Genomic DNA, 26,562 nt, shown 5'->3' on the forward strand with positions numbered 1-26,562 from the left:
GATCTATGACACTCCAGTCAGCTCATTTTATTGATTCTTGGGAAGTGACTGGGTTAATTCAGACATTTCCTGCACCAAGGTTCCTCTGGAATGGCAATTCCTCATTTTGCCCCCTGGGAATTCTCAATCACTTTCTGTAAGCAGGATTTTGACTACATGGATGTCGACCTTTTGTTCTTTAACAGAAGTTGCTAAGTAGGACCTTAAAAAAAAAAAAAAAGCAGTCCAGAGAGGAAGCCTTCAGCACAAAGGAAAGTGTTTTATTTCAACAGATCTCCACCCATGCTTTGCTTGTGCTCCCAGAACATCACTGCAGTGGCACTACCTGAGGTACAGTGAAGGCACTTGACTGAACCAAACAGGCTCAGCAGAGTAACTGGCATTTACCTGCAACTTAACATTTACCTGCAAGGAGAAGCTGGAGGCTCTACACAAAAGCAGAACACAGCTGTGTGAGGTACCAGACCAGCCCTCAGAGCCAGTAGTGGACAAGATTAGACTGGACACAGCACCACTCAGACTGGAATAGCACTTAACTGACACAACTCTCGGAAGGAGAGGGAAAGAGGCACTGGTTTCTGTCCCTTTAAAAATGTGCAGCACAGTTCACTGGGGAAGAAGCATTGAGAATACTAGATCACTGCAGAGGAGCACCAGAACTGTGAGTGCTAAAAAGCTAAATATCAAGATAAATGGAAATCAAACATCTTCCTCAAGATCACCTTTGTTTACTGCCTGGATCATGAAAACAATAACCTCTTTTTACGATCACCTTAGTACTTGACAGGTCCAACCCAACTTAATGGAGCTTCTGGCAGCTACAATGCAAAATTACATTTCAGCTTATGTCTCCAAATGCAGTCATGTTTACATCTTTAAAAAAACCCCAGACTATTCAGATCATTAAGAGGTTACGGAGGAGACTGTTTGCACAGAACATGTAAAGCAACCTGCCAAAATGCAGGCCATTAATGTTGCAGGAATCCCTCCTGAAACCCACTTAATCCCAAATGTTAAACACTGCAGGTTGGCAGGAGCCAGGTCTTCAGTCACTCTGAAAGCTGGGCTTGGACCCATCCTCTTCTGTGCATTTCTTACCAGCTAATAACTGCTCCTTCCTCCTGTTACTCATTACTAATTTTTACAATTGCTATTTTAACTATAATATGGGAAAAGCAGGAATGGAACAGCAGCATGCCTAAACAAGCATATCCAAAAAACTCCAGTGGTAAGCCCATAAGCCTCTTCCAGACTGGATTTCTCATTCCAGAGACAGGAAGGCCATATGTGCCAAGACACTGGAATTAAGGTACCTGTAAGCAAGGTGATGGTGTTTGTACTGCACAAAGCAGCTTCTTAACTGGTATTAGTCAATAAATATGTAGAACATCTAAGCAAACTCTGGAAGTGTCTGGGATCAGCTCATAGGAATCACAGTCAATTACAACTTTCTACACATATATTGCATCTATTACAGAAACTCATTTTTGGAGTCACAAGCCAAATGTCTTCTTGTGCCACCTCCTCACTTCTGTCAATTCAGTGGAGCTCAAAGCAACAAAAAAAACCTTTAGAGAGTTTAGCTTGTCTCATCCATGCAAGTATTTTCAGCTCTGAGTCAAACTTACCTGAGTGTGTCAACTGAAGATAATTTTACATAGTGTGTACCATTTTTGTATTTATTTTGTCTGGTGATAAACCCCTTGCAACTGTCTTTCTTGTCTAAGACAATTCTACACAAAGTCATAGTCAAATTTACCTGCGTAGGAAAGAATTAAAAGAGTGAGACTTGTTTCCTGTCTTTCCATGTCTCCATTCTCACACGAATGGGAAGGAGAGGATTCTGTACACACTTTTGAAATCTCCTCCTCATACTAAACTACTCTTAATTCTGCTTAATATCCAGTTGCAGTACACCATTCCCCATTAATTAAAAAAAAAGCTGTAACAAGACCAGGAAAACTAGAACTTGGAAGTTAATAAGTTCATGCAGGATCAACGATCTCAAAAGAGGTCAAAACTACTTAAACAAAACGCAAATTAATAAATCAAAATGGGAAAGAAGCAACAATTTCCAAGTGTGTGACCAAGTTTAATGATACATCTGTTCTCTGAAACATTTGACCATCAATAACATTTCATGGGTTATGACACCCAGAATGTTACTTCATAGGTGTTTTATATGAATATTTACAAAGACTTTCAAAATTCAGTGGCACTAAACAAACAAGAAGAACTTAAAACTTTAAGCTACAATGCTTAAAAAATGTAAACAGTTTATTTTACATAGTTGTAAAATATAAGAACTTTCTAATGCAGCTTAATTTCTTCTGGAAGGTGAATATATCCTGGTGCCCGTGAACAAGGAATGAGAGAATTCTTTACACAAGTATTGTGCTCCAGTGTGCAAAAAATTATATATAAGAAAGGAATCTAAAGTCCACAACAATTAAGAGACAACAAAAAAATTTTCACGTCCTGAAGTTGAGAAATTTATAAAAACATTTACACATGGTTGCTGACCCACCAAAAACTTGCATAACTTAAAATTCTGAACAATAGCTACTACAAATTCAAGATCTTTCTCAAATGGAATTTTGTGCAAAGACCTGACTAGATTATTCAGCATTTTTCCAGCCTTCCCTTCCCATCCCCATTCCTGACATCTAGTGGCCACAAGCACCACTAAAATCCTTTTGATGGATGTTCCAATTTGTGCATGTAGCCAAAAGGCACACACATGTGTGAGTACATTTTCGTGCAGAAACCTGTGCAGTTTCACAATAACGTTGCAAAACAACTGTCTGCAGAAAGTTGAGAGTCTAATGTTTGGCAGGATTATTCTTACACATTCCTTTCTGTCCTACAAGCCCAGGTGTTAACAGGCACACTGCTTTCCGAGGATCCAATATTTGAGTAGCCTTAAAATAAAGATTTAAAAATAAATCAGCCTGTAACATTATTATATTAGATACTTTGCCTTTGCCTGCATTATTTATGGAATTCTAATCCCACAGTACCATAGCTTTATGCTGTCAGTTGCAAAACAACTAAGATACATATTTCTTTTTGTTAATGAAGACTTTAATTGCTCCAGTAAAGTCAGCTGATAAAAGCACTTCTGTGTGATCTGTCTTCAGAGCTCCTGAACAGGAAAGAGAATAAACTGTTAGTTCCTTAGAAAAAAATAGATAAAAATCAAGCTGTTATTAAAATATAAGATATCACTGTGATATCCTTCTTCCTCTATCATATTCCTGTTATCTAGTCAGTACTTTAAGAAACATCTGCATTTCTAGGAAAAGGAACATTTTTACTGATTTTTGATAGAGCTCTACCTCCTAACACCTCCAGTGTAAAATGAATAATCCTAAAGTACACAGGACAACAGCTCTGCCCCTCACCTCACATTCTCTCAGGTTTCAAGAATGCAACAGTTGCAGAGCTCATCATAAACACCTACCAGAGGGTATAGTGTCTGACGTCTCAGAATCTTCTCCCTTACTTTCAGCTTCTTGCTTTTCAGAAGTTTCCAGTGACACCATCAAACCAGGATTTGGAGCAAAAATCGCAGAGGTGACGACTGCATTGTGCGCTTCAGAAAGACAATTCAATTTTCGTTACCTTGTTTCAAGGAATTGTTAATTTTACAATAGCAGGCAGAAGTTCTAGTAAATATCCAAGAATCTCAGTGCTACTGGCATCTGGTAAGCTCAGCATTCAAGGAGCAATTGTCATTATTCTATAAGCTTGGAGATTTCAGAAGTTGTTGTAAGTGCCCAAAACTAACTGGCAGGAGGTCCAAAACATATTTGATATAAACATGGCCCCACATTTCCCAAAAACTGGGTGGAGATAAAAGAGCTGCTTTTTTTTCCCCCTTTTTTTTTTAATCCCACCACGAAAGAGAAAAAACTTGCACTTATTTTCAAAGTCACTTTTTCATAAAGGATCTAAGGGTTGATAATTATTTTGATGTCTACACTTCTACAGTCAAGTTCTGCCAGCAAAATATTACATTCATTCAGAAACTCGTACTGAAGCTGGACAAACTTTAAACTACTCTGTCTCTTGCCATCTCAATCATGCATCTGAAGAGAGACTCCTGTGAACAGGGATTTCTGATAGTCCACCATTTACAATGCCTCTTGCTAAGAATTTGTTCACACTAAATGCATAGCAAATAAAACAATGCTTCAATTTGCAAATCATATAAACTCCAATAAAACAAAGATCAAAAGCTGTTTTTTACCTTTAATGCCTTCCCAGAAGTCATTTCGGTCTCTTCTTACAGATGTAAACTTGCTCAGGTCGTGGTACGTACTCCAAATATAGACATATTTATCTTCTGAACCACTTACAATGTAGGTAAAGTCATGGCTAAAGATTCAGAGGAGGAAAAACATTACTTTTCTTAGCTGTTCAAGCATCCATTACAGCTTGCAGCTTTACAAGTGCATTCAGGTTGAGTTCACAATTCAAACTGATCTTTTATTTTAGACACCACAGCTCAAAAAAATACAGAGCCCTTAAATGACTATGTGTGCAAGCTACCTGATGCTCTCCTTCTGGAAGAGAACTGGTTCTCATGGATAGTTCTCCTGCAGCTTCTGAAAGAGGAGTGTGGGTCTAACAGCTATACTAACCAACAAGAAAATGGCATCATCTTTAAGTGTAATTTTCATCTGTTTGAGCCCGGAACCTGTGTGAACACCTGAGCCTGTGTAACAGGAGTTGTTTACAATACAAACACAGGCTAGGGAAGATGAAAAGCATTCAACAAGATTGTAACCAGATGACTGCATAATGCACACTGACAGACAGTACCTGCAAATCCAATTCAGGTATTTACTTTTTACAGCTGGGTGACCAACATATACCTGACAACAATACCTGACAAATTAAGGAAATAAAACGTATTCATCATGGAGGAGAGAAAATATGCAGAGTTCCAGCCCCAGCAGTTCTAGCACAGTTCCTGCACTTACAGGAATATTAATGGACACACATCATACTGCTCAACAGGATTCACTCATTCACAGAAGCTCCCAGCTCACAGGCAGCTTCAGCACTCTTGACCAGAGCCTTTAGTTACCTTTGTATTCTGAGCCAAGTGACATTTCAGAGGCTCAGTTTCATACCAAAGTAGATTATTTAAACAAAAGCCTCTGTACATCACCCACAGCATTTCCCAAATCCAACAACCCTGTTGTTAAAATACTGTCTTACCTAAAGCTGGCTTTGATTTGGCTGCTGCTGTTGACATAACCTTTGTACTTCATAGACAGAGACAGATCTCTTAGGTCATACAACCTGATTCTGGAATCATTTGATGTCACTAGTATCTAGAAAAGAAATAAATTTAGAAGTGAAAACAATTAGCATGCCCAAAAAGGAGCAGCAGAGTTAACTCCAATAGTCAATATTGCAGGTCTTTTGCTTAAAAAAGTGTCATAGACAAAGAATAGGCCCAAAGAGGTAGAATAAAATTCAGGACAATGACATTTTTCTCTCTCACCTTCTGTCAACAGACAGAACAACTTCACTGTCAAGATCAGCCTGACTGGTCTGAACCAGAACAGCTGCTCTTTACTGAAGTAAAATGTGGGCCCAAAGAACACTCATCCATTTGCAAAGGATATTTTGGAACACATTCCACAATAATATAGCAGAACAGATCAATCATGAAGCCATTATCTGCTATATAAACAAACTGGGCTTTTCTTTGTTGATGTGAGTTTGCTTTTGTTTCACATTTTTCAGGTCAGAAGCTTGGAAGTGCTTATAAGGAACAGAAAGGGTTCTCAAAATGCGTAAGGGCACTCAGCTGATTAGCCCTTCTATGGAACCTTAGAAGCAGACTGCAGGTTAGCCAGAAGTCTCAAGATGACACTAGGAAAAGGGTGCAGAAGAGTAGCAGGTAAATACTAACCCCTACTTATCTAATCATTTATGCAACAAAGTTGTGACAACTCTTGGAACACCATCAGATTACAGAACTTCCTATTTATTTTCAGGAGTTCACACTAAGCTCTGATTTATTACATAGTTACAACTTAGAGCATCTGCAGAAACCCATAGGCACTATTGATTCCTGAATCTTCTGCATGTCTTTGGAATTAAGTACTTTCTGTGCCACTGTGTGATATAGAGGATAACAGCTGGTGATCTGCTATTCTAATAGAGCCAGCTGTTGACCCCTTATCACCCCTGAAATTTCATATACAAGTGAGACACTCTCCAGCTTTAGATTGTGACTTTAATATTCAACAGCATGTTCTTTGGCTGGGGAGAATTTGACCCTTTTGCAACATAAGACTTCAGTTTAGACTGAAACAAGAGGACTGATTCTGGAGAATCAAGTGCCCTTGTTTGCATAACAGCTTCTGAGCTTTCAGCAATTTTTCAGCTTCTGTATGAAATACATTTTGAAATGAGTATTAAATTGAAATGAGCAGTTATTTATGCCAAAGAGGTTTCCACTGAAAGCCATCTGTAACCATTTTCTCACCTGTACATTAATCAGAGCATAATGCCAATTAAAATATATATACTCTATTCTACTACTATTTATAGTCTAAATCGGCAAAGAGTAGGGCTGATCTTAGTAGTGTTAAAAGACTTAGCACAAACTTACTGAGCATTAAATATCAAACTTCAGTACTGAGCCAAAGGTGCACCGAAAGACAGTACCTTATTTTCTCCAGGCAAGGGTTCAATGCCAGTAATTTTTCTTCCAACTCTGTTTCGACCTCTGGTGGAACGCACGTGTATTTGTGTGTGGTACTTCAAGTGCTGAAAAGACATTAAAGCGTGTCCTGATTTGAAATAATGGTGTAAAAACTTAAGTTTGCTTCAAGCTCTAATGGGTATGTTTCTTGATATTTCAATAACCATGACTTCTAAATCTGTTTGTTATTTAACATCAAAAAAAACCCCAAACCACAGTCTCAAAAACTTTTTACCTCTGTGTCATAGAAGATGCATCTCCCATCATAGGTGCCTATCACTGCATATTTGCCATTCTGACAGAAGTTGGCAGCTGTAATCAATTTTGTCTGCCCATCTACTTCATTCCATAATGCCACTTTTTTGTCAGGAATGTTCCAGAGTCGGAGTTTTCCATCCAATGAACCACTTAAGAAGTACCTGTCATCCTGAGAGGACACACATGGTTAATCTCTGCTTGTGCTATGAGTATGTCCCTGACTTCCTTAAAACCTTCCCACTCCGTTTCCAAACAGCTTCTCTCCTGAACCTCCCAAATAAGAACTCTCACATGAGCTGATTATAATGTTTAAGAAATTACTGGCAAATGGAGCTCAAATTCTTACAGATTTTTGACAAGATTACACACATACATTATACCTCAGGTTAGAAAACTGCTCACTGTTAGCACAGGTACTTTCTACCCTCTCAACTTAAGCTGGAAAAACACTAACCTTGTCAGGAGCTGGAAGCTCCTTTCAGAGTTTCCAATACATCTACTAGTTCAGGGAACATGGACAAATGCTTTCCCTCCACTTGAGTTTTATTAATATTAGGAAGCTTTATTACAATACTTTTTAAAATTTATAAAAAATAAGATAGGTTGGAAGGGATCTCTGGAGGTCTCTGATCCATCTCTCCTGCTCATAGCAAGGACAGCTTCAAAAGTTGAGTCAGGCTGTAGTGGATTACATCTTGTCAAGTTTTAAACACCCCAAGGATTCTGTAGTCTCTGGACAATCTGTTCCATTTCATTATTCCACTAATATTTCATTGCAACATCCCTCGCTGGAAATTCTAATTTTTCACGAAGTTACTCTAAACTACAACAGCTGTGATATTGCAGCCAACAGACAATTCACTTTCCACATCACAAACAGTTGAACCACATGGACACTATTTTTTTTAAATGCACAAACTCTATTATTCAGTTATATTTTTTAAAATTTGAAAATACAGGGAGAGGACTGTTATAATTTTAAATTCTGCCTCTGCAGAAGTAAGAGGGCAGTTACACTTACCCTTGGATGGAAAGCTATAGCAGTGACAAAGTCTATATGCTGGAAACAGCAAAGACATTCTCTTCTTGATATGTGCCATAGTCGGACAGTTTTATCCATAGAAGAAGAAAGCAAGAAGTAATTCTGTGAAAGAAGAGAATTCCATGGTTATTAACAGACACAAAAGTAACTGAAAATACAGAAGCAATCTGATTGGTAAAGCCTTACCAATTTCTCTGTTGCCATGAAACTCAACATTTAATCCTTTTAGATTAAAAGGTTAACCCAAATTATCATTATTGATTGGTGCTTTCCTTAAGACCAGTACCCTGACCCTCAGTCACTGAAAATTTTCTGGAAGAATCTTAATAAAAATAGATACTTGAAATGTAGTTAAAGTATTCAGAGAAGAAACAGCACGACAGGTTTCAGAGATGCCTAAGATCCTTCCTCCAGTCTGTGTCCTTATAACTGCACTGCCATGTGGAAAATTAAGTGAATAAGTTTTATGTGAAACATTTTGAAAGTTAAGCACAAGGTAATTCTCTCATTTTAGGATATATGTATATATTCAGAAACTTCAGAACATGCACACTTTGCATAAAACCAGTGAAATACACTGAGGACAAGAAAAGCAGTAACATAAAAGAGAAACCACACAGCTCAATGGAAAGCCCTCCCACTCTAAACAATTTACCTTCACTATTTACACAACTGTAATTGTTACTAGCTTCATATTTTTTAAGACAACTTTTAATTAGACAAGCCCAGGAAGGTTGCTCATTTTATTCCAACTATTTCAGCTGGAATATGTGTTGCCTTTACGAAACTTCTCTCTTAACTTCAGTGACTGTTTCATGTTGTTTAAATGTAGGGTTCCAATGGCAACTGACAAGGGAAAACAAGGAAAACACAGGAGAACTGTGTAGACTGTATCAAAGTGCCTTACTTTAGACCAGGAAAGATCAAGAAGATCTGCTGTATGGCCTTTGTATTTGCAAAATGGTCGTTGACGAAACGGGGCATTTTTATCATCTGGGTCTTCATCAACTCCACTGCAAATCTATCAGAGAAATGTATAGAAACATTACCAAATATTAGCTGGAAAAATGAACAACAAATAACAACTCTTACTACTTTCACATAAACAATATTGCATAAATAAACAACCAAAGTAAATTTCAAGTACAATGGGTTGTGAAACATCACCCTGATACTGCAAAATTAAGAAGTTCTGGAGTTTTCCATTCTTATCGCTCTTATTCAATGGGATCAGCTTGACAACAATTGAAGCAAACATCCAAAGATAAGCTTTTGGAACAAAGTACTTCAACCTTGAAAACTGCATTCCGATTCAGAATATAAACTGTGAGTTCAAGTTTCCATGTTTGTAGTGCATATAAAGAATAATAACTTCCTAGTAAAAGACCATTTCAGAATAAAAGGTGCAAAGTAAACCTCTCCAGAAACAAAAAAACAACCCCCCAAAAAACCCCACCAGCACTCAAAACAGCATTCCTGATGTGTGTGGCTAGGGCAAGCCTACTCACTTGCCTGAGTTAAAGAAGGATTGCTGGCTTCCCAGCTTCCCCCTCCACCAAAGCAATGCACACTAAATAATGCTACTGCTAAGATCTTCACTTAAACCCTGATTTTGTCATCTGTTTCTTACACTACTGGAAACCAAAAATAGAAAAAAACTACCTTAAATACATTAATTTTAATGGCAAGGTTTACTATAGTATCTGAAAACTACACAAGTTAGAATATGTGAGTACTTTTTTTTAGTCATGTTCCATTTATTCTACAGTTATGTGAAAAATTTAGATGCATCAGGTTTTATTCTGCTTTTGAGCATCCCATTGTTCAGTTTGGCCTTTCTTGGAAAAGATATTGAGTCAGATTTTAACCACAAGTAATGCTCAGAGATAAAACGCTAAGACAGGAAATTCAACAGTGTGGGTCTTTTCCCCTTAACTATTTACTCAGCCATCTCCTCTGGCAGGGGGCCACAGCACAGCTATGCAGATTTTGAAATGCACTGGGTTCAGTGACAGACTTTCCTTCTTGCACCCCATACACATGGGATTAACAGTATTTGACTGAAGATGTCTACTGATATGACAGTTTCTGCCTCAAGGACACCACCCAAGAACTCCTTAATGTGTGTTTGGATAAAGCAACAATGAAGATCTGGCATTACAGAACAATGCGACGCCCCCAGCTCCTTCCCTTCGCAATACCTCGGGTACCTACCCCTGCATCGGTGTCAGACTTGGAAGAATTCAGACTCTCTTGAGATGGGGAGGGAGAGACACGGCCTGGAACAGAGACAGAAACACCGTGGTCAACATTAAGTTCCCAAATAACTAGAATTTGCAGTGTTTTAGAGCGATGCATAGGGAGATACCTTCTGTGTTGTACTTCATGCGCATGTTATTGAAATAGTCAAAAGCATTCTTCAAAACCCATATTCTCACTACATTGTCCTGTCCTGCAGATGCCAGTAATCGACCACAGTGAGAAAATTTCATTGTCCACACAGCACCCTGTCAATAAAAAGGGATGATTGTTTAAGTGCTTTTTTTCCTTACCAAAAAGCCTTTCCTATAATGTCAACTGACAAGACTTAGGACACACACAAGATACCACAAGTAAAATAAATTGTAGATCAAAACACTGATAAGTAAGTGTTGAGACTGGTGGACTGTGCAACATGTGCAAAAACAGCTTGAAAGGAAGTGCTCACGTGGCAGAGGACTGTAGGAGAGGAGTTACAGGAGGTCAGCACTACCACAGAACTCCATATAAAACTGGCACAGTTGGTAACAGCCAGCCAATGGTTCTGAGGGACTTAGAACCTCCTGTTTATTTTGTACAACTGACAAGTATTTGTAGGTGCACTTGAAGTTAGCATCCTGCTATTGAATAAACAGCTTCTAGGCAAGTGACTCCACCAAGCTCCACCAATTTTGGTTGGTTTAAAAAGTCAAATATTGACATTATGGAAACTAATATACACAAATTACCAGTAGGACCGAAAACTTCAGTTGTGCATGACAAGCTTGAAATCTCCAGTCAATGACTGCTGCAGGTCATTACCCTTGGCCTAACATTTCAAGATGTGGGACTGCTTCAATTGTCAGACAGTTCCTGTCAGCAGAATGATCTGGGAAGTCATGGTATTCCAGACTGCACAGGGAAGCATGCACACCTCCAACAGTGATGAATAGGTAGCTTTTCTGCCTCATTCTCCACAGGCACCTCTGCAAATATCATATCCTGGCTTCTCCCCTCCTTATCATTCTGATCCACATACTCCATTAACCTCTCCCTACTTTTGCCTCCAGAACCTATCAAGTATTTCTTTCAATACTTGTGTTCAACTCTCTAATAGACAGACTAATTTATTTGCTGCTGAGTAGGTCAAGCTTGCTGCTTTGTGCTCAGTTCAGGTAGTGGAAAATAGCCTCTTTCAGCCTAAATTTGTAATTGCAGGAAACAAGAAACCAAGTACCACTCAAAGCCATAACTCTCCAAGGGAAAGCTCTGGAGAATCCCTGATGCCCAAGTATTTACATACTTTTTTCCCCCTGAAGATCTGGTCAAACCAGCCAAAATTTTCATTTTCTTGCCAGACTATTATTTCCCAGAATGAAGCTGTTCTTCAGGAAGAATAAACCTGACAGTCATTTCTGAAAATTGCCAAGTAGATGAAAACTAAAAGTTGAATCTCACACTGAACAGATTTAGCAAAACCACAGATGGAATTTGAGACCTACCATATGCTCTCCACTGAGATCCTGAACAACTTTAATTTGTTCAAAATCGTAAGGTCCCTTGAAGCCATGAGCTGCTTTGAACTTAACTGGTCTTGTATATGGCATCCCTTCATCATCACTGGAAGAGGGATCATCTTGATCTGTATGGAAGACTAAGAGGAACACAAGTTCAGCAGTACATATTGCAGCACCCATTAATCTGTTAGTAAGCATTTGCCAATACTTTTTGGTAGCAGATTAGTCTTGAATTAGCAAATTTCTTTAGGCAATTTTAAGATCTTAGAGCAAAACAAGAGTACTGTTGCATAAAGATCTAAAAATACATCTACACTAGTTTTAGGCTGCAGTGAATCCAAACACTGAACACTGAAAATAAGAATTGCTATCAATTTTTGTTCTGCCCCTTTCCTTGCATCGCTCTTGCATTCAGCAGATCCTGCACTAAGTGATTTCTGTCAGCTTAATGTGTGATGAAAATTATTCTATGGCTTTCTTCTGACTGAACACACTGCAATGGCCTGGTGACGTGCCCATTAAGCATAAGAATTGCATAAGAGCTGTGGCCAACAGCCAGTGGCAACACAAGATGCTGAAGTGCAGAAGTTCCATGGCACTTATCTCAGGCTGTGGTTAGACCAGCTTGCTGCAGTACTAGATGTCTGTCTGAAAGAAACACTGATGAAACAAGAAGGGGAGAATTCAGTTGTAGTTGGGAAGTCTAGCAGGAGTTCAAGCTATATGAGAATTTTAATGGTGGCACTGGTTGCCCTGAAAACAATCTAATTTATTAAAGTAATGAAGACAACCCCCACTTCTACCTTTGGTGGTATAACCTTCAAAAAAAAGTTTACATTTTGGTATCCAGACAGCTTTCTAACAGCACAACAAAAAGTTAGAGTATTCAAGTGGTTTAGCTGATAAGATCTCTCAACTACTACAAGAATTATCCTTGTAACCTGGTAACCTCAAAACACCTACTAAGCTGCAAGCTTTAACTCTAAAAAGTCACATCATCAACTGCAGAACAGTGGTAGAATGCAGCAGTATGTGTTCCTCTGCCAGCTTTGATTCCTAAAAGCACAAGGATAAACAGACTATTCTATTAAAAAGAAAAGAAAGAAATAAATGTTGCTTACCTTCGTCTCGAACACTCTTAACCTTATTTACAGCACGTTCACCATATTCTTCAGCAAGGTGCTTTGCTTTCTTCACAGATTTGCCAAGGAACTTTTTCAGCTGAGTCCTTAAAAAGAAAGGGCAATTTTTCAACACATTACCATGCTAAATTCTCATTTTTTGCTATTATGAATCAATAGTTTTGATTTGAAATGCAATCTTATCTATTTTCATGCTTCTTAAAATAAGCATTTAATTGGACAGCAGTCATGTAATGTTCAGTTCAACTGCAGAGCTACAGGATTATGTAAAATCAGGTATCACTTTTAAAGTGATTACTTAAAGGGTAACTTGTTCAGTAGTCAAGTGGGAAGCTTCAGCTTAGAAAAACAAAGCCTGCATTTTCTTTCCAGGGAAAGTAAAAACCATGAAACAGCATCTTACGTCTTTTGTTTTAACCTCCCTCCATCAGTATCAGTTTGCTGTGTCTGCATTTTGTCTTCATCATCAGACTGTGCTGCATCATTACTAGGAAATACAGAAATGATTGTTTAATATGAAATCATAATTAATCTAAATTGAATTAAACATTAGTAAAGTAGGATCTGCATTTTAGGATCCATCTTTATTCCTCCATGTAACACATTAGAAAAACATGGACACTATGTTATTCACATAATAAACAGATCTTTCAGTTCTTAGGCATCTTGATACCAAAGCTGCACACACTCTTTTGTGCCCAGGATATATTACTCCCATCCACAAATTTCAAACTTAAGCTTATTGTGATGCTTTGAAATCTAAGAGCAGACAAAATACATTATATTAATAGGAACTGGTAACATGCCACTTTGTTCTCATATCTTACTTTCCACAGATCAAATAAACTAACAGTGGTCAGTTCTGTAACAGAAGTTTGTACACAGAAGAGTTCAGTTCTAGAAAAGTGAGCTTTTCAATGGTAATACAGCAATGCAAAAAGCCTAAACATTGTCTAATATATAAATTCATATAGGCCTTTGAAACAAACATCTAGACTGACACTATTTCCTGATCATTAAGAAACTGTCTTTTTCTATCAATGTTTACAAACAGGCTCAGTTTTACACATCAGAAAGGTCTAAAGCTCTATTAAGAACAGGTAAACCTCAAGGTAGTCGGCTAAGCTGATGACAACAGATCTTCAGAGGACCAAAGTCTACTAAATGAAACGCTGAAAAAGCTACAGGAGGTGGTGGCATGAACAACATACAGTACTTGAACATAAACTGTGTTTAATGCAGTGTAGAAATTACAACATCTAGCACATCAAGGGCTGGGAATTAGCACTCAGATTAGTCAGACTGATGGACTGGGGCTCCCTTTACTTGGATAAGAGCAGCCTCCATGTATGCAAAAACTACAAGAGCAACAGCATCATGATTCATACCTGACGTATTCTTTAGTTCTCCTCATGATATGCAAAGTTAGGGGATTAATGCCTGTTGGCAACTTTTCTTCTGCCAGACTCAGGGGTATTTCTTCACCTGTATCAAGGTTTTTTATCATTACACTTGCTAGAATTTCCTATGGAAAAAAATGTGAAATCAAGAGAACTCGATTAGACTTCAAAACCTAGAGCAAAAGAGAAAACATCTGAACGCACAGATTATTTATCTTCATGGGAAATTCTGTAGCTCACTATATATTTATTTTGCAAACTGTAAATCGGCACATTTGTGCAAACACTATCAACCACTATACACAGATGAACAATTAGATGTCATCACAAGCTTCAATTTCAGAAATCAAAAATGCAGCTGTAGAGACATCAGCCACTGCCTGACACCTTTCATGTTAACAACAAACATATTATGTAATTAAAAGACATCACAGTCTTCCCCTTTCAGATATTCTAACTGCCATAATTTAGGTTTAGTCAAAGACAAACTTTACATACAGAGAAAAAGCATTTACACCTAACTAGCACTACAAAGGAAAAGGTTTACTTGGAGCATCTCATGAACACTTACATAGCTTCAGCTATGGTTAAAAAAGCTATACACTGATGGACACAAACAAAAACTTACAGAAGCCTGATATCATCAGGACTAATGGAAGTATTAACTGAAACAACTATTTTAGCACTAGGAAGATTATTCTTCTGTTGCTGACTCCTTCCCCTTCTACACACATGACAAAATGCCAGGTTTGCTGGTGTTCCCTCACATGGAAATCCTGTGAAGTGTTTGCATACCCACATCGCCAGGAGTGCTGGCACAGTGGCTTTGCCCACCTGAAGCACTTTGTGGTCTCTGAGTCATTGGCCCTTCAAAGTGTGAGCTGTAACAGACCTGAAACACCGGGAGCTTGTGTTTGTCACTATGCAAAGCAATGCACCATGCACAGACCACAGCCATTAATACCTCATCTGTGAGCTCTCTTCCAGAATTAGACCTGGGTCTTTGTGGTCCAAGTACTTCATTTGTTGTTTGGCCATCAGCTGCTTTCCCATTTTCCTGAAATTTTGCAGACACACAATACATTATCTCTACCATAACACTGAAATAATAGAAAATGTTACAGGTATCAAACTTATAACCATTTCCCAATACCTGTGCAGTGACGATTTTATCTCCACTAGTTGCACTGGCCAAATCCAAAGAAGGCTGAGAATCTTTGGGCACACCCTCTGTCACTGTACTTGAGGTTAAAAGACCACCAGCTGTGAAGGTGTCTCGAGAAACTGAAAAGGGATTTGTGAGAAAGCAGAGCATGACACTTGCCACAGACCAGCATTGAATCCTTACATCAGAGTTACATTTTGAACACCATTTCTGACAAATTTGATATTTTTAAAGATAACTGCCACCAAATCTAAGTTTCAATTATGTATGTCATATACAGTTGGATATTCAGGCACAATTTCACACCTTGGCCTTTAAGTTTTATTAACTTTTTTTTTTAATAGTCATACCCCCTAGTAATCCAGGACTACTCATTTTCATGAGACCTCAGTCCACATCTTGACTTGCCTTTCCATGCAAATACAGATCTTGCACATTTTATTTGAAGTACCTTTTTTTTAGTTTATGTATTGATGAGTCAATTTCTCCCTGCTACAGCAGCAGCTATTTCAGTAGGAAGTGTTATTTACAGGAAAGTCTATGAATTAGGAACAATTCTAATGCAAAAGGGTATTAATTCATTGTTAGAAGCTAAGATTGTTGAAGGAATTTTTACACATCAACTAAACTAAAATCAGAAGACTGAATGATCCTTCACTAAAAACAAAAATAGTAACCATCTAAAATAAAATACTTGCCTTCTAAGACAGGTTTCTGCATGTCAAAATCCAGTTCACTCTTCTTCTTCCGTGGTGGTGGTGCCGGCCGAGCAGGGGGTGGAGGTCTCGGGGGAGGAACATTAGTTGGAGGTGGGGGCCGAGCTGGGACAGGCTTCTTTGTGCTCGCAACTATGTCAGGTTCTACAGTGAGCTGCCTTGGGGGCTTTGCTGGGGGCATTTCTTCTGTTGTAGAAAGGTCTTTGGTAGATAAATCTGAAGCCGCTTTTTCTAAAGTATTTGCCTCTTTCTTGTCTGTTATGTCCTCGCTTTTGGATGTTTCTCTTTGTGCTTCAGTTTCATTCATTTTGTGGTCAGCCGCATTTGTTACTTTTGTTAGTTTATGAGTTTCCTGTTGCTCAGAAGTAAACAAAAGCTTCCCAGACTCCAGTTCAGTGTCCTTACACGTACTCTGATACTCTGGTTCTCTAGTGTCTTCTGGTAACGGTATTTTAGCAGCTAATACTTCTGGGACATCACTAATGATACCTGCTCCAGAAATCCAAGCATTTGCATCTGAAGTTGGAACAGTCAATTCTTTTCCTCTAGAACCTAAAGAATCATCCTCTAGTTGTTGTGCCTTCTGGCTTTCTTCTATAATACTGTCAATGATCTAGAGAAACAAAACAAAACCGTTCTACCAGTCACCAGCAGGCACTTCCTGGGTACACTTACCAGTCAGCCCATACAACACCCACAAGAAATCTTCCAATGAAGAGTTGCTTTATATTCAAAATACATTTTGTTTATCAATTCTGGAGACCAGAACCTTGGTGCAGAAATGGGCATATGCAAAAGATAAAACACAGCCACTAATTTCCAGTCCTCTTCAATGTACTTTAAGGTAAAGTTCAGAAACAAAAGCTGTTCACTCTTCAGTTGTCATGCACTGCTAAATATGATCGTGTGAATTACACAAATAATTCAATACTGGTGCATCCTAAACATGTTTTTAGAATACTTAATTTGGTTTATGCCTTTAGATGAACATTCTTTCTAATATTAACAACAAATTCTAACCCATGGTGGTTTCAGGATGAATACTGATCATTCAATTATTTAATATTTCTAATTTGATGCTGGAAGCTCAAAGCAAGATTTAACTAACCTCTTTTGAATCATCTTGTTTCATTTCTTGTACAAAAACTTCATTTCCAGATTTGATGAGTTTGCTATCCATATCCTACAGAAAAAAAGTCATAAGATGATATTAGTGTAGTTCTTCAGGAAGATGATCTAGCAAAAAATATAGCTACTACAAATTAAATAGCATAAAGGACAAATATTCTGCTACATTTTCACACATTACTGCTGTCACATGCTTAAACAGTAATGCACAGTACATGAGAAGTATTTCACACCATCAAACACAGAAAGCCTGCACACTATGAAACAAAAAAGGCAGTTATTTTTAAGATGTTTCAGCCTCAGCTAAAATCACATTGAAGGTAGCATGAAGTTTAGAGGAACATACACATTCAATAATCTACAGCAAGGATTCCATATTAAAGTATTTTTTTCCTGTGGAATAGGATGTAAGAACTGTATTAGAGCAAAATATAATAGGAACTATTTAGAAATTTCCAGGCTAAGTCAGGCAGATCTATCAAGTAGTCTCAAATATGCTTTTGAGGTTCTAAGATGGAATCTTACAGCCTACAATTATTCCTAGTGCACACTGTCTATTTTAGCCATCAGTCATCTTCATGCAGATCCTTCCAAAATCTAAACAAACTGAACTGAAAATATTCCATTTGTAAGTGAACATATTAATCAATTCCTGAAAAATCTTAGGTTCAGAAATGCAAGTAGTTCATACAACAGGATACTGCTTTAACTAAGTTGATATGGCGTAGTAAGAACTTTATCGTACACCTTCCGGCCCTGCTAAAAGGCCTGTCCCCATCTTTCTTATAAATCCCCTTGAAGTATTGAAAGGCCACAACATCACATTGCCTATAAGCATATATATCAGCAATATCTGAAGGGGAACCTGATGAAATCCCTGACAATGGAAGAGACCTGTGGAAAATCCCGTAGCCTCAAAGCAGAGCCAACTACTGCAGGGTATTCTCAAACATTTGCCCATATACTTTTGAACCTTCACAAGATTTAGTGTGACTGTCTAGTACAGATACCTGAGAAATTTCTCTTCAGACTTCTTATAGACTCTCAGATAGTCAAACAGAATCTTTAGAGCATACTAACATACTATGTTTGAAAACCCCCCACATAACTCCTGCAGACATCCATCTTGGAGAGTTCTGACCTGAAGAAATGGCATATCGTGCAGAGACAGCGGCAATTATAGAAAAATTCTTTCTCCCTCTCCACTCCCTCCTCCTCCTTCCACAAAGTTCTTCTAATCTAAATGCAAGCTCTACTTTGCTTTATCACTAAAATCCATCTTCAAAGAGATGATGACTTAAATACTTAAGTGTAATCAGTGCCTACAGAAGCCCATTATATTAATTTCTAATTCTGTTGACATTAAACTCACACACCTGTTAAACTTTGGACTTAGGAAATATTTCTTATCCGTTCCAAGACAAACCATACCATTAGTCACACATTCACTGAACTGATATAACACCAAGCAGAGAAGCCACTACTTTTCCCACCTCCAGAAACTTAGGTCTGATTTAGGAAGATACATAAAAAATTAAAAAACCTACAAGCAACACAGAGAACTTCATAGCTAATAATTCATGAAGGCATTGAAGTTAGTTTTGAAGTTCATTGATTGCACTGAGTTTAGTGAGAATGATAAAACAACATTTTTTGAAAGGCTTACACATGTAATACTTAACCATTAAAGGGACACTAAATAGAACACAAAATGGGGGGTAAGGCTCTGTGCCACAAGAGCTATAGCAAGATATGGTATCACTGTAAAAATACTATTGATTCAGAGCAAAGTACTGCTGACAAATCAGGAACACCAGCTTCACTATGGATTTCCCAACACTTTCTGGGCAAAACAACAAGCCTTCTTTACGTCAAAGTATTGTACAGCATCACCTTTGGCCCTTCTGAGACCAGGAAATGAGCGTTATTTGCACAAGGCTCCAACTCCTCACCTATTCAATGTGTGCTGGATTCAGCCACCCTGTCACTATGCACAGATGCAGCATAACAATTACCTGTGTGGGAAGTGGCAATGCTGTCTCATTAAGCTAAATATAGTGTTTTATCTTCACATAACCTAGAGGGAGGCTTCTGAACTACAAACATTAAGATTCTTCTTATTTTGGAGACAGAAGAGAGCAAAATCAACTATTTCATATAAATCAAGACCAAAACCCAAGTGCTGCAGAGACTTGCTTAATGCTCACAAATCAGTTGGAAGAGGGTAGTTAGTTTAGTAATCAAGTACAGATTAGTTAAATTGCACATACACATTTCAGAATAAAATGAGGTTCATGACACTGTAACATACCCTAAATAAAAGTAAAGCTGGAATTTCAAGAGACAAGCACAATTGCTACCTGCAACAAGGAAAGCCTATAATTTCTTTTGTATGTAGATGTCAGGGCTACTGCAGCACATCTGCTTTAGGTGGAACACTCAACACTATGTTCACCAACACGCACTTGATTGATTTTATGAAGAAACTCACCTTTAATACACTGGTTCCAACTTTTGTTGGTGACCTGTTAGAAAGAGAAGACAGACTTAGGTAGAGTTCAGAGACACTAAGCTTCATTTAAACAGCCTATAACACAGCCTTCCTTTACAGGGACTTCATACTTGATGCTCTAGACAAGCAACAAAGGGAATGTTTCTCATACCACTTATTTACAAATAAAGTGGCCAACTGTACACAATGCATAGATCCACAGCTTCTACAAACCCTGAGAGTTTGTCTGCAGAATCTTCTAGAAATCACTTTTCTATCACCCTTCTCTAATAAATGGATGCTATGCCAAGTACACACTTTAAAACCTTGTGCATTACAGAGATTTTAAAATTAGCATGTACACCAAGCACCCGGTGGACATTAAAGAAACCTAAACTCTCAGAAAGTTAGCACTATCACAGCCATTCTGCTCCTCAGACTCTCTAGCAAACCTAAAGTCTTGTTTCTAATCAGGACATTTGCTATAAATAGAAATAAAATACACTGTAACAGGAAGGAACTAGTTTTGCACTACTTTTCAAAATACACACTGTGAAACAGTGAATTTGCATTAGCAACCACTCACACCCCACCTCTCGTTTCACTAATTAATGAAAGAACAAGCCACCTTAGGGGAATGGTATCAAATAATTACTTCTCATCAAGTCAATTCAATTAGTGGATGGTCAACTCCTATTACATCCTGAACTTACATCTTCCACAAGACTTTCAGAGTTCTAGAAGATGTTTAAATATTGAGTCACGCTGCTTACTCTGACTATGGAATCTTGCTGATACATAAAGCAAAGGTTGAGCCAAATGATTTTTCCAGGTTCCTTCCACACTGGGCTGTTCTATGATTGTATTAGTTTGTCAGCCACAAGCAGAGACAAAGATAAAGGTAAATTCCCTAAAAGCCTACTGCCCAATGAACTCCTTGGATCTCACAGGCATCCCAGCTGGCTACCAAGGCCAGTGACACTCGACAACTCTGAGTATCACCTTGTACCAAGCAATACAGACAAATACAGAGATCTCAGACTTATTTGCCCCTCCTGCCTCCAAAACGATGGTTTGAAGGGACAATACTTTCTGAAATAAAACTTTTTCCATTTCATTTTTAGGAATTTCAGTTCTCTTTACTGTCTGAAAGCATTTAATCACAAAAAGCAAAGATCACCTTTATACAGCAGAGCTAAATAAACAAGAAAGTACAGTGGTACATAGACACTGTATCCTTGTAACTAATTTAACACCTTAAACCAAGATGCTTCTGTCCAGATATTGACACTTAAGGTGCAAAATATCTGTAACACAGTTTTGAGGCATGATCCTCCTAGAAGGCACTAATGCCAATATGCAAAAATGAGCAAAATCAATGTTTTGACCTGAAAAACAAGAACATTTTTTGTCTCTCAAAATACATAGCTGGGAAAGGCCACTGCCTGTGTGGAACTTCTTGTTACTGAAACTTTTTCAGTTCCACTATCAACTCCTGGATTTCCTTAGAAGTAGTGGCAGAAATGTGTCACAGTTCATTAAATCCATGAGATGACTAACAATGAAATATATTTATAACTGCAATATAAATGCCTAGTCTACAGCAAGGGTCCTGTTGTACAAGGCACTGCTTAGACTTTACCACATAAATAAAATGCAAATCCCTCAACTGCAAATAGATACTTTAGTTTTCTTCTGTGACGCTTCCCACCAATTATCCAGTCAATTCTGGTACAGGCAACTCATTCTTGCACTGGTTATGCAAAATAGGAGGCTCAAAAGACACTGCTACTCTTTTAGACTTCTTCAGCTAATTAGTTTTGCAGGAAATCTTCACTCAAACAAAACCAGATGTTATTTCCCACTCTCAGGCTTTACTCAACAACCTTGAGGAAAAGCTGCTTGAGTGATAAGGGTTACAGAGCCAGCAGGTGTAGAATGTAACATCGTGCTGACAGCTTGACAGAGCACACGTACACAAGTTAAGATGGAAATTACACGGTTTTAAAACATTGCAAAGCTTACACAACTGTTTGGCAAAAACACAACTTTCAGATCAGTTTATAACACAGCCAGATAAGTTCAGTGGCTTCTTTGAGATGACTTGAGCTATTTGTCTGAAAGCACCATCGTTCCCTTAGTTGAGAAGAGTTGCTGCTCATGTGCTACTGCATTTGGACAAAGTCAGTCACACGGCCAGTTTGGTAACTGAAGTCTTTTGTAGTTCAACGTGACTCTGGAATGGTCTTGTCTTCCCAACCACCTGAACTTACCAGCCTTCTCCACTCCCCAGTTTTACTTTAAGGCCACTAATTATATGGATGCAGTATCTGAAATCCTTGCATTTTTAAGAAGTATATCTAGTGGCAAAAGTGTCTGAAAAGATTTACATGAAGGCCAATCCAACGATCAAATATTGATTTTGCTTTGAAAGGTCTGTACTTAACAGTGTTATCAGGCAGAATGTGAAAACTGACATGTGCCACAGAAAGCATAAGGCAAAAACTTAATCTAGTATGATTGTTCACTAAATAGTAGGATTTAAAAATTGATAGCAACAGATCTTCTAGACTGTATTTCAGTCTAATTCTAAGTTATCTTACATGATACCAGTTTTACAGCTCTTTAACAGAGGAGGAGTTCAAGGTTTATCTACAAAGGTTAAACAAAATTCAAAGAAAAATCCCATTTCACCTGCACAAACAGATGTCTGATCAGTCTCAAAGTCAAATAAACCCATGAAGAGCTGCTTTTTTATTTATCCCACTGTCCAATTCATCCTCATAGTGACCAGACTACAGGAAGCCCCCATTCTGACTATCAGGTAGCTCCAGCCCAGCACCTATTTGAACTAAGCTTCATGTTTTCAACACACTGTCGTTAAGTTTTGTGACAGAAAACAAAACATTTAGCCCTTCAAACAAAAAACAATAATGTGAATGACTGGCCTTGGGCAAATCCATACTGACAGTGCCTGCCTTCCTGGGAGGATGTCCATTGTTGTACAGCAGGTGTGCTAAGAGGCAGAAGGGAAGAGGTTTACAGTGCATGTGTAGCAGCTGTGCCCTGCACAGAACATACAGGTTCAACAACCAGCCCAGGAACTGCGTTTGCCGCTGTCCTGCACATGATGTTCCTCCCTCTAACCCGTGGCTGGCCTGGAAGCTGTAATTACTCTTGCTACAGCTCTCCCTGGCAGTCCACACCTCCAAACCCACAGATTCACTGCTGCAATGCACTGTTTGGGCTGCCCTAGGAAAGCATTTGGGAGCTTCAGCAAACTCAGAGCACAGAAACGTGTCTGCAGCGCTGCAACAACGAACACTTTACACTCCATCTGTTTGCTGCCAAGATCAGCTTTGCCTGTTGGCTAAAATACACACACATATACAGAAGTTGTACTAAATATCTCCCACATGTCAACAGGGCACAACTTAACCTTATCGAGCTTCCTACACAGAGGAAAACTAGATTCTTCAGGAAATGGATTAAGGCAACTTCAAAAAGACAGGACTACTGAAGTTATAATTCAAGAATTTAAATTAAGGTCCCAGAGGACCTTTATCTGCATCATTATCTGCATCATCTCTTTTGTTTGGTTTCCCATAATAATATTTAGGATACAAGTATACCAGGAACAAACTTGGCCCCTACTGTTAGGCGAATGATATCTATCAGGTTTGCAGCTGATTTCAGAGCAGACATATCACTTTTCCTATAAATAAAATATAGAGGGTCTGTCACATGTCTGCATTCAACCAGGTCTGTCTTACTTCATACTTTCTTTCTCTCCAAACTGACACGATCCTGCACAGGACTGCTCACGCCTCGAAATTTCAGCTCTTTTTCTAAAACCTTCGATGGTTACAATGTTTCTAAAGCAGAGTGACAGAGGTGAAATAAGGGCATCTTCTGGCACAGTACCTCTCCCCCTTCCATCTGTTGGATAACTAAGTCCAGCGTACACTCTCCACACATCCTGTCAAAAGCAGAATCACATGTAGAAGGCGAGATCTAGAGCAGAAGTGAAGCACACAGGCCTGGCCCGGGGAACTTCAGTACTCTCCAAACATCTGGTTTGACACACTTCACCTTAGAGGAGTCATCAACCCAGGAGTGCCACCTCAGACCACTATCATCTGAAAGAAACACTTTGTAACAAGTTCTATAATTTTTGCTAATTAATTCTATGTACTTGAGGATGGAGATATGGTGCTTTCCTTGAGAGAGGGACTTAAGCATCAGTATCTATTGACTTACAGTGGGAACTGGGAGCTTACATCCAACTTGAAAATTCCACTCTTACACACCAGGCAATTAATAAATAGCAAAGAAGTCTGCAAGTCGACATGAACACTTGGCACCACTTTCAGAGTTTCTTTATCAGAACTCAGGACAGGGGGGAGGAAGATACAAACCCCACATTTTTAATGAGGGCAAATATATCTACACTGTTTTGCTAAAAACTGGCTATGGCATGTGCTGCCAAAAAGGATTCCCAACTGCTTCTACTGATCATCAGAACACTGACTGCACAAGGAAACGTCTCAAACTGCAGAGGGCAACATGCACTTGTTTTCAGTTGCCCTTCCTGCCTCAAGAAGGTTTTGATTTTTATTTTGTGGTCACAAGTCAACGCCATTACACATGCAAAAAAATCCAATCTACAAGCCTGCTGCCAAGAAGTGTCCAGTGTAAATGTGAAATCAGCTCTTAAGAAATCTCAAAGCCTACTTAGAGAAAATACTATCCATATTGTCAACACAGATTCGGTAGCAGACTGAATTACAGACCAGTCTGTATTGCAAACTAAGCCCTCTGAGATCACCTCCTTATTTGACTCAGACTCAAAGAATTCTATTAACTCGAGTCTATGATTGTATTGCTAAAACTTAAGGAAGAGCAATGGAGAAATTAAAAGCATTCTTCACTTTAATATCTAGTGAGTGACTTCATTTATATCAAGTTCTGCTTAGACACAGGAGATGGAAACCTGCAAAGTCAGGACACGTGGCATTATCTGTACCAAGTTAAAGGTGGACATGCAGTTGGGCAGATTTAATGGCTCAGTTCTACCAAAATGTCTGTTTCCCCCTTTCCACCTGCGGCCTCAAGCCAGACAAATCCCACACCTTCGTGCTCTCCTGTCCCCACTCTGACAGGTTCCAGCTGCTTTCACTTATTGAATAGTTTTTACTTTTTCTAGTTTTCATCTGCTTTCAGTTACTTTGAGTTAAAAGAACTCAGAGAAGAGTCTGATGATCACTAGCCCCAGAGGAAGGTAAGCAGTTGGAGAAAAACCTCGTTTCAGCAAAAGTACTGTTAATCTGGCTTACTGCATCTGCAGTAAGCACCAAGACGTGCTTTTCACCAGGCTGTGGAAGAAGATAAGTTCAGAAAAGCTTTCATACAGGATGTGCAGGTGAGGAGAAAAGATCTAGCCTTTCCTTTGTTCCAGGCATCCAGTGACCACTGACACACAGATTAAAACAAACTCCTTAGTCAATTATTAAAGCTTCAAATGCATTGATCCACAATCTATATCTTACTGGTCTTTGAACAAGCTACGTGAAACCTCATCTCAGCAAGGGAAAGAATGCAGAGGTTTGGTCCAGGCTACACAAAACCCAGAACTGATACAAGCCATAACCTTTTCCAGCACGCAGCAAAAAAGAGCTTTTTACAAAAAGAGGGAGCACATTTGGCTGACACCAACAACACAGTGCCACAGTTAGTTCAGAGGCAGCACCACCGGCATCTACATTATAAAAAGCTGTTAAAACTGCACTACTCAGAACCATACGCTGGCTAAATGCAAGAAGCATCAAAACGACAGAGAATCACAGAATTCCCAGGGGTTGGAAGGGACTCTGGAGATCATCTAGCCCAATCCCCACGAGAAACAGCGAAAGCATTAGAGGCACCATTAAAAACAGACGACAGAGCACACCAGAAGTTGCTCTACGTGCAGCAACAGCTGCCTGTTGCTGACAAAGCTCGCTCTCTTCTCCCTTCTCGGAAAATCTGTCACTTTTATAGCGTTTCAGGGATTACTTCTGCCGGTCCCGACTCCATCTCCGCACGCCTCTTCCTAACACCGCACACAGGAACGTATGATCACACAGGTCTGATCTCATCACCCCACGGCCACCGCCGTCCCCGCCATCCCGGGGCTCCCCCCGAGCCCCGCTGGGTTCCCGCACCCCCCGCACCCCGCGCCGTCAGGGGGGGCCGCGGCCGCGGCGCCGACCCCGCTCCCCCCCCCCTCCCCGGGGCTCCCCGAGGAGCGCGGGGCCGCGCTGAGGGCGGGCGGGCAGAGGCGGGCGGACTCACGGCGCGGGGGAGCCGCCCGCGGGGTGCACGTCCTCGGGGGCATCGTAGAACTCCTCGGTGTCGCTGTCGGACGCCATGGCCGGGCCGGGCCGGGCCGCCGCCTCCGCGCACCGCGCGCGTATCGCGAGAGCGGCCCGGCCCCGCCCCCGGCCGGGCGGAGCTGCGACAGCGGCGGGGCGGGAGGGGCGCCCGCGCTGCGGCGCCCCCTGGCGGCGGCGGGAGGCGGGTGCGGGACGCGGAGCCGGCGCCGCTCGGCCCCTCACAAAATCACAGACTCGCTGACGCACAGACTCGGTTAGGCTGGAAATGACCTCTGAGATCATCGAGGCCAACCTTTGACCCAACACCGCCGTGTCAGCTAGACCATGGCACTGAGTGCCACGTCCTGTCTTGCCTTAAACA

At 39.7% G+C, this 26,562-nt stretch overlaps 1 protein-coding gene across 2 annotated transcripts; it reads right to left on the reverse strand.

The window, feature by feature from the left end:
- Positions 1-2,071: 2,071 nt before the first annotated feature.
- WDR44 (WD repeat domain 44) lies at positions 2,072-26,279 on the reverse strand. 2 transcript variants are annotated; one of them, XM_027687192.1, is made up of 20 exons: positions 26,161-26,279; positions 19,828-19,861; positions 17,317-17,391; positions 16,191-16,821; positions 15,481-15,611; positions 15,292-15,384; positions 14,316-14,452; positions 13,331-13,414; positions 12,907-13,013; positions 11,771-11,922; positions 10,399-10,537; positions 10,245-10,309; positions 8,938-9,051; positions 8,010-8,132; positions 6,966-7,157; positions 6,694-6,795; positions 5,230-5,345; positions 4,253-4,380; positions 3,464-3,595; positions 2,072-3,145 (listed from the first exon to the last, which is right to left on the reverse strand). In XM_027687192.1, exons 1-20 carry the CDS (start codon positions 26,235-26,237, stop codon positions 3,051-3,053), a joined length of 2,727 nt encoding a protein of 908 aa, XP_027542993.1. In that variant the 5' UTR covers positions 26,238-26,279; the 3' UTR covers positions 2,072-3,050. The 2 variants fall into 2 exon arrangements, with proteins under 2 accessions (XP_027542993.1, XP_027542994.1); XM_027687193.1 differs by lacking the exon at positions 26,161-26,279 and adding an exon at positions 25,859-25,936.
- Between the last annotated feature and the right edge of the window lie 283 nt (positions 26,280-26,562).

Source organism: Neopelma chrysocephalum, unplaced genomic scaffold (genome assembly GCF_003984885.1).
Source record: "Neopelma chrysocephalum unplaced genomic scaffold, ASM398488v2 Primary Assembly neopelma1_73b, whole genome shotgun sequence".
Classification (NCBI taxonomy): domain Eukaryota; kingdom Metazoa; phylum Chordata; class Aves; order Passeriformes; family Pipridae; genus Neopelma; species Neopelma chrysocephalum.